Here is an 811-nt window from a genome sequence, read left to right as displayed (position 1 = left end):
CTGTTGTCTTGTGAGTCCACCAGACTTCACACACATTATTATTTGCTCTTCTAATTGTAAATTATGTTTCACGCCCCTCCCTCCCTCCCTCCATCGACACAATTAAGAGCGTTTAGGAGGCTTGCTGCTTTCCGCCTCTGAGACGTCCACCTGTCTCATACAAGAGACAATCCCTTTTTCCTCGAAAATGGCTGGCTTTTTTAGACAAGTTTGACTTTATTCACGTTACCCTTATTCATGTTCCCTCTGTCCAGCAGATTTATTGTTACCTTTGTTAATGTTCACTAGGTCCAACAGTACTAATGTCACCCTTGTTAATGTCCCTTATGTTCACCAGTATTAATATCATTCTTGTTAATGTTCCTTATGTTCACCAGTATTAATATCATCCTTGTTAATGTTCCCTATGTCCAACAGTATTAATGTCACCCTTGTTAATATTCCCTCTATCTAGATCTATGGACCTCCGACATCACGACTTTGTGGGGTCCGTGGAGGTCAAACTAGACGCGCTGTTGGGCCAGAATCTGGAACTTCACACGACAACAAAGACCCTTAGAGTGGCAGGTCAGTGGCAATGGTTAGCGTAGGCTTTAGTGTAAGAATTAGCGTTGCGAATAGTGTAATGTACTCTGAAATATAAGATGAGGTAGGTAAGATATGGTAAGATACGATGTTATCGATCTTCAAAAAGAGACATTAATTGTTGCGGCATGATAAAATTTGAACGTACAGGCATGTACACGCCGTCGCCAACACGCACACACACACACACACACACACACACACACACACACACACACACACACAC

The 811-nt window shown here is 42.3% G+C and overlaps 1 protein-coding gene across 1 annotated transcript in view; it reads left to right on the top strand.

Annotated features, from left to right (window-relative positions):
• Positions 1-454: 454 nt before the first annotated feature.
• Positions 455-811, top strand: part of LOC101855724 (copine-1) — a gene marked incomplete at its 5' end in the record, with an annotated part of 23,542 nt that continues 23,185 nt past the window's right edge. The window contains 1 exon segment of the mRNA XM_013082520.1: positions 455-567. Coding sequence (XP_012937974.1) covers positions 455-567 — 113 coding nt within the window.

The sequence above is a fragment of the Aplysia californica genome, unplaced genomic scaffold, assembly GCF_000002075.1.
Source record: "Aplysia californica isolate F4 #8 unplaced genomic scaffold, AplCal3.0 scaffold00179, whole genome shotgun sequence".
Lineage (NCBI taxonomy): Eukaryota > Metazoa > Mollusca > Gastropoda > Aplysiida > Aplysiidae > Aplysia > Aplysia californica.
Note: the sequence above shows the minus strand (reverse complement) of the source record. Positions and strands in the feature narration are given on the sequence as shown.